This window comes from Tachysurus fulvidraco, chromosome 15 (assembly GCF_022655615.1).
Source record: "Tachysurus fulvidraco isolate hzauxx_2018 chromosome 15, HZAU_PFXX_2.0, whole genome shotgun sequence".
NCBI classification, from domain to species: domain Eukaryota; kingdom Metazoa; phylum Chordata; class Actinopteri; order Siluriformes; family Bagridae; genus Tachysurus; species Tachysurus fulvidraco.
Genome location: NC_062532.1, coordinates 3727382 through 3741254, shown reverse-complemented (window position 1 = coordinate 3741254; position 13873 = coordinate 3727382). Strand labels below are relative to the sequence as shown.

At 36.5% G+C, this 13873-nt stretch overlaps 5 gene segments (V, D, J or C); all 5 read right to left on the bottom strand.

Moving 5' to 3' along the window:
- Positions 1-2556: 2556 nt before the first annotated feature.
- Positions 2557-3497, bottom strand: LOC125138776. The segment is given in 2 exon segments: positions 2557-3240; positions 3338-3497. Coding segments are annotated over 2 exon segments (408 nt in total).
- A 2674-nt stretch (positions 3498-6171) lies between these two features.
- LOC125138748 lies at positions 6172-6679 on the bottom strand. The segment is given in 2 exon segments: positions 6172-6497; positions 6585-6679. Coding segments are annotated over 2 exon segments (366 nt in total).
- A 1761-nt stretch (positions 6680-8440) lies between these two features.
- LOC125138747 lies at positions 8441-9088 on the bottom strand. The segment is given in 2 exon segments: positions 8441-8850; positions 8928-9088. Coding segments are annotated over 2 exon segments (438 nt in total).
- Positions 9089-9523: 435 nt separating this feature from the next.
- Positions 9524-10213, bottom strand: LOC125138726. The segment is given in 2 exon segments: positions 9524-10023; positions 10111-10213. Coding segments are annotated over 2 exon segments (543 nt in total).
- A 2190-nt stretch (positions 10214-12403) lies between these two features.
- Positions 12404-13236, bottom strand: LOC113640860. The segment is given in 2 exon segments: positions 12404-12977; positions 13095-13236. Coding segments are annotated over 2 exon segments (456 nt in total).
- Positions 13237-13873: the final 637 nt, after the last annotated feature.

The following is a 13873-nucleotide window of genomic DNA, read 5'->3' as shown; positions in this document are numbered from 1 at the left end:
TGAAGCTGGAGAACGATTAGTGTTTAAAAAAGAGACGCTGAATGTGTTCAAATAGACTGAGAAGATTTTCTTTACAAAGACAGAATTCTAATTATATTAATTGCTTAAATTCTATGTTGGAATAAAGGTTTTGTTCAAAAAATATTAAATCTGACTTTATGCGGACATTATGTCATTTTAACAAAAAAAAAAAAAACAATTGACTTAGCTAACACTAAATATAAAACCTCTATGGAATGAATTAATAACTAGTTATAACACTTAACAGTAAACTATGATATACATAAATCATTGGCATTTTGACCATTTAATGAATGCAAAGAAAAAAACTCTCAGGAATCTAAATGTTATATTTTAATGTTATCTCAGATTTCCAATGACTTCCAGTCCCAACAAACTCCTGATTCTAATACCTATAATTTAGACATGATGTACACTAAAATGTTTAAGGTAAAAAAGTAGTCTATCTGTTACAGTAACTACTTTAGGACATGTCAGTAGCTGTATCCTGCAGCCCCTTCACCATTACACCAAATGAGGAATAGTACTATTTTGCATGAGGTTAAATTATGTAAACTCTGTCCCTGACTATACATCAATAAAGCTGGATGACTAGAGAGCAGCTCCCACCAGTACAGCCTCAACTGTAACCATGCTGCTTGTATATCTCCTGGTGTTGGACATATCTACGTCCTGTAAGTTTGATTAAACCTTACATTGTTGTACTTTGTCTATTTCATGTTGAGATTGTTTAGAAAAAAATTATGTTTTCTGTCTATATATATTTTTTTATTGCAGTTGTTTTTAGCGCAATCGATTTTGCTCAGCCAGGTGATGTGATTGTCCGGCCTGGACAGACTTTGACCACTGGCTGTAAAGTGTCTGGTTATAGCTTGACTGATGGCAGCTATTGTACAAACTGGATTCGACATGCTGCTGGGAAAAATATGCAGTGGATTGGATACATTTGTAGTGATGGAAGCACAGGGTGCACAGAATCACTGAAAAACAGGTTCAGCATCACTCAGGACACCTCCAGTAACACGGTGACTCTTCAGCTGTGTATTATTGTGTGCGCTACCATAACACGGTGATACAGATCACTGAAGTGCCTGTACAAAAACCTCCTCAGATCAGCCTCATGCCTTTTGTCATCGTCACAATCTTCACTATCTGATCTCTACATTTATCTCATTATTCACTGTCTCATTCATATCAATATACTGGAATTGAATAGAGTAGAGTGGCTTTAACAAATACTTTTTATCAGTCTCCTTATTTTAAAAAAGTGAGATTTCAGGAAATTCTGTAGTGACAGTAGAGAGCAGGTGGAGAAACGCCTGGAAAGGTAGAGGTCTGCTCTAGAAAGACTTTTGGTGCACAAGAGGCTATTTTTTTATAACTTGGTGAATTTGCATGAACACACTTCAGCTGTTAGATTTCATAGTTTCATGAATCCTAGAAAACAAGCAGCTGCTGCCCCCTAGAGAGCAGATACAGAAAATTACAATGTTCTGGCTGCTAGAAAAATAAATAATTAAATAACAATACATTTTTACATGGACTACAACGGGCATCACCAAATGGCGGACTACGGTCCGGATCCGGACCAAGTGACGGGTCTGCCCGGACCCGTTAAAATTCTAATATTATCATATTAAGCATCTCCTTATTATAATCTAATATTATAGGATTATTTAAGCTCTTTGATATTAATAAAAAGATAAATCTTTTGTTAATGCACAGTTAATCTACTTATTACGACAGGAGCGTCATCAAAAGCCGAGCCAAAAACAGATTGTTTCTGTTCCACACTCCAGAGCAGAAGGTGGCAGTAATGCACCTAATTATGCTGGCAGGACAATTAAGATTCAAACTGCTGGCAGGACAGTTACATGCCCAATTCTCTCACTAGGAACAGAAGATGGAAAGGGAGTAAGGAGAGGTGGAAATGAGAGAGGAAAAAGGGAGCTGCTCAAAGCTCTGCACTTTTCTTTTATTCAGTAAATTCTGCCCTGTTCTATTTTACATGAAATGTTCTTTTGCCTAAGGTTCCTGTGTTATTAATGTAGTTAATGTTTAAAAAAGGGGCAGCTCAAAAGTCTTTTGTTTATTTTTTTCTTAAAGAATAAAAGCATTCACTGTAGGACAAGGATCACTGTAACATCCAGAAAAACATTCTTCTTTCTTAAGAAACTGTGATTTGTTTGAAACTGAATTTAATTATAGAAATATTTCAGGTCACATATTACAGCTGACTCAACCTGTCAGGAGCTCATGCCAACAATTTGTCTGTTTTAAATCTTTGTGAATAATTGAATCATTTAAAACATCTTCTCTTTTTCCTAAATTCTTTTTGAAGAAACCAGAAGATGTCTTTTGTGAACATCAACTGCTAGATAGCAGCACGTTTCTTATGCAAAGTTATAATGAACATAGTGAGAGCTTTCAGTAAACAAAAAGTCCAATAAAAAGACATTCAAGCTTCATAAAACCTCAAGAGCCACAGCAAGGCAAAGTTCTAAATAAAAATAAATGTTAATAATTTTATTTATATGACACTTTAAAAGAATAAATTCTGTTTAACAATTTTAATATGAATCAAAATATAACCTATGACAAGGAACAATTATTTAGTGGACTTCAGAAAAGTAATATGGCCTGATCAATCTTACTCATAACTCAAATATAATGTGATGATGTGATGTCAGGGTTTCTTTAGTAGATTTAAAAGTTATACATTTAACATCTAATTGTAGTTCCAAAATTTCACACTACAATCTCATCCAATCAACTGAGAGAAAGTTAGCTGATATCATCTTCTCACTCTTCTGAGAAACTCAGAAGGTGAAACATTGAAGTAAGACACAGTTTCTGCCTCTAACAGACTTCTGTACTGGATGTTTTTGTACAGCGTCTTTGTTGATCTGTCTCACTGTGAGTTACGAGCGCAGTAATACACAGCTGTGTCCTCAGTCTGAAAGTTTTGCCCGTGTAAAGTCACAGTGTTGGTGGAGGCATCAGCTGAGAAACGGATCTTGTTCTTTAGTGAATCGCTGCTGCCAGTATCACTGGAGCTGCAGTACCAGCCGATCCATTCCAGTTTTTGTCCTGATTGTCGTATCCAGTTAGTACATTGACTAGTGGCTGAGTATCCAGTGATCTTACAGGGGACTGAAAATGATTCTCCAGGCTTAACCAGCATGACTGCAGGCTGAACCAGTTCAATACATTTAATACCTGTGAACAACAATCATGCCATTATTCAGGTGCATTCTATAAAACAGGAAAATGTACACAATGATCTGCATCTTTCCAAAATTCTCCACACACTTACCAGATGTAGCTGTTAACAGCAAGAGTAGAAGTGTAGAGAACATGGTTTGATCTGAACCTGAACCCAGACCCTCACTTCTCCTGAGAACACCTCTAATCATTTATGAAGGGGTTTGATTTGCATGACAGTGTTTAGGCTTTCGGAAGACATGAGGCATTTCCTACAAATGTTAAAACAACACGATCACAAAATATTAGTTTCTAATGATGTAGTTGATGAAACAGTGTGGATGATGCAGTCTGGTTTAATGAGATGATGATATAATGGAGCTGTAATATCTTAGCTTCATAAGTTAGTGTTTATGACTTTAATGTAAATCCCAGGAGAACATGTTCTCATATTTATGACACACTGTCAGTCCTTTGATCCTCTACATGTTGCTTAGATGCTGTGTGAATAAAGAAAGAGCGACAATCACAGGCCTTAAAGCTTAAAGAACAGCATAATGTTCAAACATTTCTAATGTGGGTGCAGTTTAAATATACAGGATACAGATAAAGACCAAAGGTTGAGTAAACTTTTCAGTAAAAAAGTATTTGTATTACTGTAATAATGTTTAGAACCTTTTATTTTTTTTTGAGATTTCTATCATTGCAGCTTGAGTTTATGTTTGAACCAATAAGAATTTTAAGGCAAGTGTTAATGAGTAAGTTTATACACTATCAGGTGTTTTTGGGTGAATCTATAACAAGAAAACTTACAGAATTTTTTATTCATTTAGAACAGGAAACTTTATTTCTATTCATTTATCATTCTGTATAATTTAGAACCTTACATTATAACAGCATTATAAAATACATCTTGTCATGTTACTGAGAAACCTCACAACCACAGGAGGATGTAGTTACATAAATTATAGTGTTTTTATTTGTCCAACCTGTGTTTAACAACCCAAATAACTAATCACACATTATGGAAAGAGTGAAAAAGAAGAGAAAATGTAGATATTTGTCTGATAATGACTGATACTGAATGAGTCTCATACAGAATGCAGTTTGTGGATTCACTTTTTTTCACTTTATTTGTTGAGCTCTGCTGCCTCCTTCAGTTGTTTCAGTTATTGAAGCTCAGACTATAAGTCTGTGTTTTTGTACTGATGTCTAAGGGGAAGTATCACTGCGTGTGACGGGCGCAGTAATAAACTGCAGTGTCTTCTGTCCTCAAGTTGTTCATCTGCAGATACACCTGCATCTTACTGTCGTCTCTGGATATGGTGAAGCGGCCCTTAACAGCATTAGAGTAATATATGCTACTGCCGTAGATAGTTGCAACAAATTCCAGCCCTTTTCCAGGTGCCTGTCTGATCCAAGCCATCCAGTAGCTACTAAAACTAAATCCAGATCCTGTGCAGGTCAGTTTATGAGACTGATCAGGTTTGATGATCACTGGATCAGACTCGATCAGTGTCTGACTGCAGGAATCTGAAATAGAAGAATATTCAAAGGTAGAAGTTAATGTTAAAGAATATATATATATATATATATATATATATAATGTAATAAATAATACTAACATTGAATGAAGATTGCTAGAGTAAAGTAACACAAAACTCTGCCTTGTCCCATCTCAAAGAATTAAAATGATTCCTGCTGCTGTAAATGAACACAAACTGCTGCTATGTTGTTGGGCTGAATGTTTCAGCATAAATGGTTCAAACACAGGATTTGGTTTGCATGACACACCCACTAGAGATATAAAAACATCCACAGAGGAACAGACGAGAGGTGAAAACTATTTCTGTAAGTTTCACATTGTCAGGTCACTAACTGTTCTGTTTGTAGTACTAGTTAACGCTCCCTAACACTCCTGCTGCTTGGGTTTGAATTTTATTTGCACTGTGATACACATAAATGCATAAAAATAAGTGAGTCAAAGTTTAGAATTCCTAAAATACACAAAATATTGTTGTTAAATATGAATCACTTTTGCAGAATCCAAAAAAATCAATCATCCGTCCAATGAGTTAAATTGGGAATGGGATGACTGGGATGTGTGTTGCAGTGTGTATTTTGACTGTGATGTGTGTATTACAGTGTGTAGTCAGACTGTGATGTGTGTATTACAGTGTGTAGTCAGACTGTTATGTGTGTATTACAGTGTGTATTGTGACTGTGATGTGTGTATTACAGTGTGTAGTCAGACTGTGATGTGTGTATTACAGTGTGTAGTCAGACTGTTATGTGTGTATTACAGTGTGTATTGTGACTGTGATGTGTGTATTACAGTGTGTAGTCAGACTGTGATGTGTGTATTACAGTGTGTAGTCAGACTGTTATGTGTGTATTACAGTGTGTATTGTGACTGTGATGTGTGTATTACAGTGTGTAGTCAGACTGTGATGTGTGTATTACAGTGTGTAGTCAGACTGTGATGTGTGTATTACAGTGTGTATTGTGACTGTTATGTGTGTATTACAGTGTGTAGTCAGACTGTGATGTGTGTATTACAGTGTGTAGTCAGACTGTTATGTGTGTATTACAGTGTGTATTGTGACTGTGATGTGTGTATTACAGTGTGTAGTCAGACTGTGATGTGTGTATTACAGTGTGTATTGGGAATGGGATGTCACACAACATGCTGACAGAGCTGCCATTTCTACCTTTGGCTTTTCACAGTGTTTCCAGGAGCATAGAAACAGGGTTTATCTAGATTTTCATTCCTGATAATTAGTTTAGGGCACGTCTACTTTAGGGTTATATCCAGGTATATTTATAGATAATTGGAGCAGTAAATAGATACAAACTGTGTTCATCTGTGTTACAATCATAAGTTAAGCAACTTCAGTTAGTTCAGTTACAATGTGTGTCTGGTTTTTGTACAGCTGCTTCCTCAGCTCCAGTCACTGTAGAACTTCAGGCACAGTAATAAACCGCAGTGTCCTCTGTCCTCAGACTCTTGGCCTCTAAGTACTGTGTGCTTGCTGAGACGTCTTCTGTAAAGGTGAGCTGGTTCTTCACAGACTCTGCATATGTTGCATCATTATTGCCTGTATTCATCCAGCCAAGCCATTCCAGAGCTTTCCCTGGTTTCTGTCTGATCCAGTGTATGTTGTAGCTCGTCATTGAATATCCATTTATCTTACAGGAGATCTTCACAGTTTCTCCAGGTCTCTTTACCACAGCAGGAGACTGGTCCAGTCTGATCTCATCACTGCTGACACCTAGCAGATAAAACATAACAAAGATCATCATCAACACAGTCAAGATATTTTGAGGGAAGAAATAAACAGTACAGAAGTCTCAGGTACCTTTGGTTAACATTATAACAAAGATGTAGTACTGAGTGACCTTCAGCCCCATCATCATGCTCTTTGATTCAGACACAAACGTTTGGTGAACAAGAGGCTGTTTTTTTTTAATAACAGGGTGAATTTGCATAAACACACTTCAGCTGTTAGATTTCATAGTTTCATGAATCCTTCTCAAAAACAAGCAGCTGCTGCCCCCTACAGGTGCAAATACAGAAGATTATAATGTTCTGTGTGTCAGTAAAAAAAAAACTTTCACATGGACCAACAATGAAAATGTACATTTTTTTATCAGCAAGGTTTAAAAGAGAGAAAACAGTCAGATACAGTATCAGCAGTAACATAGTAAATCATTTGTTTTAATTAATTAGTTAATTGGGAAATCAATATTAGTCTCAATGATTATGGCACTGAGCTCTTTTTCCAGCTTTGTTAACATTTACTTCCACAGTTCTCAATCTGTGAATTTAATTCAATTCAGTGTATTTGTTTAGCACATTTAACAAAGGACATTGTCTCAGAGCAGCTTTACAAAAGTACCGAAACACTGAATAAAATGTTAAAGTTTAAAATTAATTATTTATCTATTACATTTATCACTAATGAGCAAGTCTGAGGTGACATTGCAAAGAAAAACTCTTTGAGATGATATGAGGAAGAAACCTTGAGAGGAACCAGGTTTAGAAGGAAACCTCATCCTCATTTGGGTGACACTGACAGGAAATAATGATAATTGATTGTCTTTACAACAGTTTATAGTCAGTTTGTCATATTGTAAAATGTAGGCAATTAGATATATTCTGGGAATTAAATAAATATTACATCAGTATAAATGTCTAGACACTGTGGCTTTGTCATGTGTCTGTAGTAAGTCTGTGTTTTTGTACTGATGTCTAAGGGGAAGTATCACTGTGTGTCACGGGCGCAGTAATAAACTGCAGTGTCTTCTGTCCTCATGCTGTTCATCTGCAGATACACCTGCATCTTACTGTTGTCTCTGGAGATGGTGAAGCGGCCCTTAACAGTGCTGGAGTAATATATGCTACTACTACTGTACATCCTTGCAACCCATTCCAGCCCTTTTCCAGGTGCCTGTCTGATCCAAGCCATCCAGTAGTCACCAAAGTTAAATCCAGATGCTGTGCAGGTCAGTTTATGAGACTGATCAGGTTTGATGGTCACTGGATCAGACTCGATCAGTGTCTGACTGTAGGAATCTGAAATAGAAGAATATTCAAAGGTAGGAATTAACATTAAAAATAGAGCAAAACTAAATATTTTTTAAATGATGTAATAAATAATACTAACATTGAATGAAGATTACTAGAGTAAAGTAACACAAAACTCTGCCTAGTCCCATCTCAAAGAATTAAAATGATTCCTGCTGCTGTAAATGAACACAAACTGCTGCTATGTTGTTGGGCTGAATGTTTCAGCATAAATGGTTCAAACACAGGATTTGGTTTGCATGACACACCCACTAGAGATATAAAAACATCCACAGAGGAACAGACGAGAAGAGAAAAAGCTTCCTGTAAAACTCCGGCTGTGTTTCATGCTGTCAGCTTCATCACTGCTCTTTACTCATTAGATCTCATTTCACATTTAATTACATGGGATTCTTATTAATTATTAGATATAGATTGAGAAGTTTTTGGATGGTTTTTGTTCATTCAGGATGAAGAGTTAAAGCCTGAGTGCTGAGTGTGAATGGATGTTGTTCTTTATAATAAATGTCTTTTGCAGACACATTTCATTTCATCTAGTTATAAAAAGAGACTATTATTCCTAAGTAAATTTTTATTTATTTATTTTATTAATGCATGTGTTGGTGTCTATGCTGAAATATTTGTAATATGGGGATTAGTTACTCAGTAAAATGTAGTGAAATGAAGTGAATTGTGATGAGGTTTTTGTGCAGCACTGCAGTTTGTCGTGTCACTGTGTGGATAACGAGCGCAGTAATACACAGCTGTGTCTTCAGTCTGCATGTTCTGTCCCCGTAAGGTCACGGAGTTACTGGAAGTGTCTCGAGAGACCACAAACTTGTCTTTCAGTGAATCTTTCTTATGAATGCTCCCATCATAATAAATTAAATTGATCCATTCTAAAGCTTTTCCTGCAGGTTGTCGAATCCAAGCTGTTCCATAGTGGCTGCTGCTATCAGTGATAGAAGCTCCAGACACTTTACAGGTGATGGTTAAAGTCTCTCCTGGCTTTATAAGCAGTGAGTCTGGCTGGATGAGCTCAGTAGCACAGAACACATCTGTAAAAAGAGAAAAAGAAAAGGTGGACATGTCGAACTGAAAGATGAAATAATAAAGCTTCAATCCAAACACTCACAGGGGGCGAGAGCCAGCAGCAGCAGTGGAGCTGAAGCAAACATGTTTGTGTTGAAGGAAGACTAATGAGAAGTGTTTCCTCTCTAGATCAGAACGCTGCTAATATTACAAGAGGAGATGCAGATTTGCATAAACATTACAGAGAGGCTGTGTTGAGTTGCAGCTCTGCAGCTGTTAATCACACTCACACCCCGTTTCATCTCCATATCAATTTAATGTGGGAAATAATTCAGATGTTTGTTATTATTAATAATGATATGAATGTGTTGTGATGTAATTAACGCTTCCTGTGAAGGTCAGATTGAAAACTGATCTATTTCCATTTCCCATAAATTAATCCTAATCTCCACCATAATCCATGAAAATGATAATAATTAGATAAACGATCCTTTATGTCGTTATCAGTCATGTGTAGGCTGCACTCTAGAGAATTACATTAACACAGAAATGATTCTCATGTCTGCAAATTTCCTGCTTTCTGTTATGAGAAGGTGAATATGAACATGGCTGAAGCTGTTAAAGCCAAACTTACAGTACAGAGGTACAGATATTATGGGGATCAGAAATGGTGTCACTTGGCCTTTAAAGAGTCTGAATGCTGCAGAAATATATTTAACATTTCAATAAAACATTACAGAGTTTAAAACAAAATGTTAATGAGCCCTTTAATAAACATAGAAAGTAGATAAATGATAACAGGACATGTGACTTGTTCAAAATAAACTCTGTGTGAAAATGTGTGTCTGGTTTTAGTACAGCTGCTTCCTCAGCTCCAGTCACTGTGGTGTAACGGGCGCAGTAATAAACCGCAGTGTCCTCTGTCCTCAGACTCTTGGCCTCTAAGTACTGTGTGCTTGCTGAGACGTCTTCTGTTAAAGTGAGCTGGTTCTTCACAGACTCTGCATATGTTGCATCATTATTGCCTGTACTCATCCTGCCAAGCCATTCCAGAGCTTTCCCTGGTTTCTGTCTGATCCAGTGTATGTTGTAGCTCGTCATTGAATATCCGTGTATCTTACAGGAGATCTTCACAGTTTCTCCAGGTCTCTTTACCACAGCAGGAGACTGGTCCAGTCTGATCTCATCACTGCTGACACCTAGCAGATAAAACATAACAAAGATCATCATCAACACAGTCAAGATATTCTGAGGGAAGAAATAAACAGTACAGAAGTCTCAGGTACCTTTGGTTAACATTATAACAAAGATGTAGTACTGAGTGACCTTCAGCCCCATCATCATGCTCTTTGATTCAGACACAAACGTTTGGTGAACAAGAGGATGTTTTTGTATTATAACAGGGTGAATTTGCATAAACACACTTCAGCTGTTAGATTTCATAGTTTCATGAATCCTTCTTGAAAACAAGCAGCTGCTGCCCCCTACAGGTGCAGATACAGAAGATTATAATGTTCTGTGTGTCATTAAAAAAAAAAAACTTTCACATGGACCAACAATGAAAATGTACATTTTTTTTAATCAGCATGGTTTAAAAGAGAGAACACACTCAGTTACAGTATCAGCAGTAACATAGTAAATCATTTGGTTTAACCAAATCCATTAATAGGGAATTTAATATAATTTTTTTTTTCCAAGATTTGTGAACATCTACTTCCATAGTTCTCAATCTGTTAATTTAACTCACTTAATTTATATAACAAATTTAACAATGTATATTTTCTCAAAGCAGCTTTAAAAAAGAAAAGAAAAATACAATAAAAATTTTAAAGTTTAAATTTTATAATATTTTTTTGTAACAGACTGTGATCTTTTCATGTGTCTATAGTAAGTCTGTGTTTTTGTACTGATGTCTAAGGGGAAGTATCACTGTGGTTCACGGGCGCAGTAATAAACTGCAGTGTCTTCTGTCCTCATGCTGTTCATCTGCTTCTTACTGTTGTCTCTGGAGATGGTGAAGCGGCCCTTAACAGCACTGGAGTAATATATGCTACTACTGCCACTTGAGATATATGCAACCCATTCCAGCCCTTTTCCAGGCACCTGTCTGATCCAATGCATGCTGTAGCTACTAAAGGTAAATCCAGATGCTGTGCAGGTCAGTTTATGAGACTGATCAGGTTTGATGATCACTGGATCAGACTCGATCAGTGTCTGACTGCAGGAATCTGAAATAGAAGAATATTCAAAGGTAGAAATTAATGTTAAAAAATATTTTTTTAATTATGTAATAAATAATACTAACATTGAATGAAGATTGCTAGAGTAAAGTAACACAAAACTCTGCCTAGTCCCATCTCAAAGAATTAAAATGATTCCTGCTGCTGTAAATGAACACAAACTGCTGCTATGTTGTTGGGCTGAATGTTTCAGCATAAATGGTTCAAACACAGGATTTGGTTTGCATGACACACCCACTAGAGATATAAAAACATCATGTGTTTCAGACAAAACATTGCTGTGTTGAGTGCAGCTCTGCAGCTGTTAATCACACTCACACCCCGTTTCATCTCCATATCAATTTAATGTGGAAAATAATTCAGCTGTTTGTTATTATTAATAATGATATGAACGTGTTGTGATGTAATTAACACTTTCCTTAACTACCTTGAACATTCTAAACAAACCGTGTAACCGAACATGACGTTCATTCTGGTATAGGCTGAAACCCTCTAGAGGCTTTATCTGACGAATCCAGAGAGAAAGAGCTGAGAAGATTCTAGATCAGGTGTTTTTAAATCCTAAAGAAGATTTGTAATCTCTAGTGAGCAGAAGAGAAAGCTGAAATCTAATATCACAACAGCTAGATGCTGAAACTATTCTTTATTCTTCTTCTTCTTTCTTAATCAAAAGTCTAATATAATCTGCTTCAATAAATGGAATCAGAAGTGTGACTCGTCTTCTCTAAATTGCCCGTCGGTGTGAATGAGTGTGTGAATGTGTAATATGACCAGGACATCATTCTGGACTCCTGAACACATAAAACCTGCAGACGCAGACGGGGAAAATGAGCTGCAGTTTATTTACAGAGTCATTTAAAGAACCGGAATATGAACATGTCTGAATCTGAACTTCGGGTGAGCAAGAGGATGTTTTTGTATTATAACAGAGTGAATTTGCATAAACACACTTCAGCTGTTAGATTTCATAGTTTTATGAATCCTTGAAAATAAGCAGCTGCTGCCCCCTACAGGTGATTTTTAATTCCAGGAGTTTGTAGTAGTGATGCTGCAGTAAACATCTACATTTCAGTTTGATCTCTCATCAGATTCTGTGCTGCTGAACAGACTCTGTGTTTCTAAATTCAGGAATGAACCATCGACCTGTAGAGTTCCTGCAGCTGGCATCACTAATCAAAAATGCCTTTGTGTGACTGTGTTTTAAAATGCTTTATGTTTTAAAGTTTGACAGAGATGATTTACTAGTTACACTGAGAGGATGTCTGTAACATGTCTCATAAGGTTTTGTAAGAGAAATCCACTATCCAAGTCTGTAGTTTTCAGATTTATTCATACTAGACAATTAGCGTTAGTATTAAGTTGAATGTTATGTATCACTTCATCATGACTGCTACTGCATGTGCTTGAATATACAGAATTTTCAAGATTTTATTTAATTTATTTTTTCTTGTTGAAATTAGCAACCACATAAATGTCTGCAATACAATGTTCAGTCTTCAGTCACGTCTTTGTCAAATGTTCAACATTGACATGACCAAATGCAGACTGAATGGAGTTCATCACAGCGTGACCTTGGTTTTTGTACAGCTGTATCTGTAATCTGAATGACTGTGGCTCTCGGGCACAGTAATACACAGCTGTGTCCTCAGTCTGAAAGTTTTGCCCCTTTAAAAACACTGTGCTGCTGGAAACGTCTGCAGAGAAACTGATTTTGTTCTTGAGTGAGTCCTTTACAGAAGAGCTGCTGCCACACACATATCCGATATATTCCAAAGTCTTAGATGGTGTTTGTCGAATCCAGCGTGGACAGTAGCTGGATATTGAAAACCCAGAGAATTTACAGGAGATGGTAAACACCTCTCCGGGTCGCACCACTATATTATCTGACTGAGTAAATTCAACCGAATCCACACCTGTAAAGAGCAACACAGAATCAAATGCTTTGTTTGACGATACAGTCAATTCTCTTTCATATCCATAAGAGATGCACAATGAAATAAGTTATTTTAGCGAGTGAAAACTGTACTTACACGACACAGCTGTCAGAAACAGCAGGAGACAGATGGAGCTCATGGTGATTTGATTAGCACCAGGTATGGCTACTGATCCAGAATCTCCACAGTTCAGAGAGCTTTTTATTACGTCTCTGTTCCTGACTTGATGAGAAAGAAAGAGAGGAGGGAGGAGACACAGACTTACTGTACATGCAAATTTCTCATATTGTGTTGTAATTGCAAGCACCATCCTCTTTCATTCACATTCACAGAAGAGGACTTGCAGTCTCTGCTCACTTTATTCAACAATTTTAAATTTTGCCTACTCCATACACGCCTGATTGAACTGATATGGTATACATTCATACAGTCTCCAGCTTCTTAAAATCAATCGGTATGATTTTCTCCTTTTCTCTATAATATTTATAATTTCCTACAATTATGTGGAAGTGAATCCCACTGGACAAGGAACAATTACTCAGTGGACTGCAGGACAGTAATCTGGTCATGAACAATCTTAATCATATCTCAATTATAATGTGATGTAGAGATGTCAGTGTTTTTTTTTTTCTTGATTTAAAAAGTATACATTTAAAAAAATCTAATTGTGGTTTAAAATTTAGCACTACAATCTCATCAAATCAACTGACAGAAAGCTAGCTGATGTCATCTTCTTACACTTCTGAGAAACTTAGCAGGTGCTAATAATTTATTGTGTAAAGTAAAAACAAAACACATGAAATTGTGTAATTCTGCATCCTTTGGTTCTACTGTGACATGACGTTACTGCTACAAAACTGAAGATAATTATTTTC